Source organism: Pterocles gutturalis, unplaced genomic scaffold, assembly GCF_000699245.1.
Source record: "Pterocles gutturalis isolate BGI_N339 unplaced genomic scaffold, ASM69924v1 Scaffold52717, whole genome shotgun sequence".
Lineage (NCBI taxonomy): Eukaryota > Metazoa > Chordata > Aves > Pterocliformes > Pteroclidae > Pterocles > Pterocles gutturalis.
The window spans coordinates 74-1,042 of record NW_010114819.1 but is presented as its reverse complement, the minus strand read 5'-3'; the positions used below and the strand labels follow the sequence as shown (position 1 = coordinate 1,042).

The following is a 969-nucleotide window of genomic DNA, read 5'->3' as shown; positions in this document are numbered from 1 at the left end:
GGGAAAGAAAGCAAGAATAATTTCTTGTTGCAGTAGAGTAATCTCAGGTTTGTTTCCACAGTTTTCTGCTGAATTCAAGGCAGTGAATCCAATGCAGCAAGTCCCAGCCTTGAAAATTGATGGCATCACCCTTTCTCAGTCGGTGAGTTACCAGCCACATCCTGGTTAACCATTCACTCCAGCTTGCTGCCAGGCTGGAGGGGATAGCTTTGCTGCATCCCTTCCCCCAGAGCTCTTATCTGTGCATTGGAAAAGAGATGGCATTTGTGATAAACAAATCCCACTTGAGGGCAGAAATACCACATAGCCTCCACTGGGAAACTGCTCTCAAGGATTTAAGCTCAGTTCAGCTTTGATGTATAACTCCACCTTTCACTGAGAAGTTTGTAGTCTGACTTAGATGGCTGTGCCAGGGTTTGCCTGAAATTACAGCTGGGCTAAATGACAACAAGGTCCCAAGCAGACATTGAAGGGGATATTCTGTTGCTTGGATTCGTAACAAACTTCATTAAAAAGCTGTTGTATTCTCTTGGATCAACTCCCCTTTCCTATGAGTTCAGGATGTGAACGTTTCCTTGGCTCTCCAATAACCCCCCCTTATCTCTTTGTTCATTACAGCTAGCTATAATTCATTATCTAGAAGACACCCGTCCTAACCCCAGGCTCCTGCCCCAAGATCCAAAGAAGAAGGCCCAAGTCAGAATGATCGCAGATCACATTGTTTCTGGCATTCAGCCACTCCAGGTATTGCCTTGTCATATCCATGCAAATGAGAAAACCAGCATGGGTTTCCAGAGTCTGTATATCTGAAAGTTCAGTCTCTTTAAATTGCTGCCACCCAACAGAGTGTCAGACCTTAAGACTGTGTGTTAGCAAATGAAATCTCTGCTAAGCCTCTTCCTGATCTGCAAATGGCAACAATATGGTATTTCCTACAAAGAAAATCCTATAGCACCTCAGGGTTCTTTC

The 969-nt window shown here is 44.3% G+C and overlaps 1 protein-coding gene across 1 annotated transcript; it reads left to right on the top strand.

The window, feature by feature from the left end:
* Nucleotides 1-61: 61 nt before the first annotated feature.
* LOC104462807 (maleylacetoacetate isomerase-like) lies at nucleotides 62-744 on the top strand (the record flags this gene model as incomplete). Its single annotated transcript, XM_010074917.1, has 2 exons — nucleotides 62-142; nucleotides 619-744. Coding segments are annotated over 2 exons (207 nt in total), but the record flags the coding sequence as incomplete, so codon positions are not given.
* Between the last annotated feature and the right edge of the window lie 225 nt (nucleotides 745-969).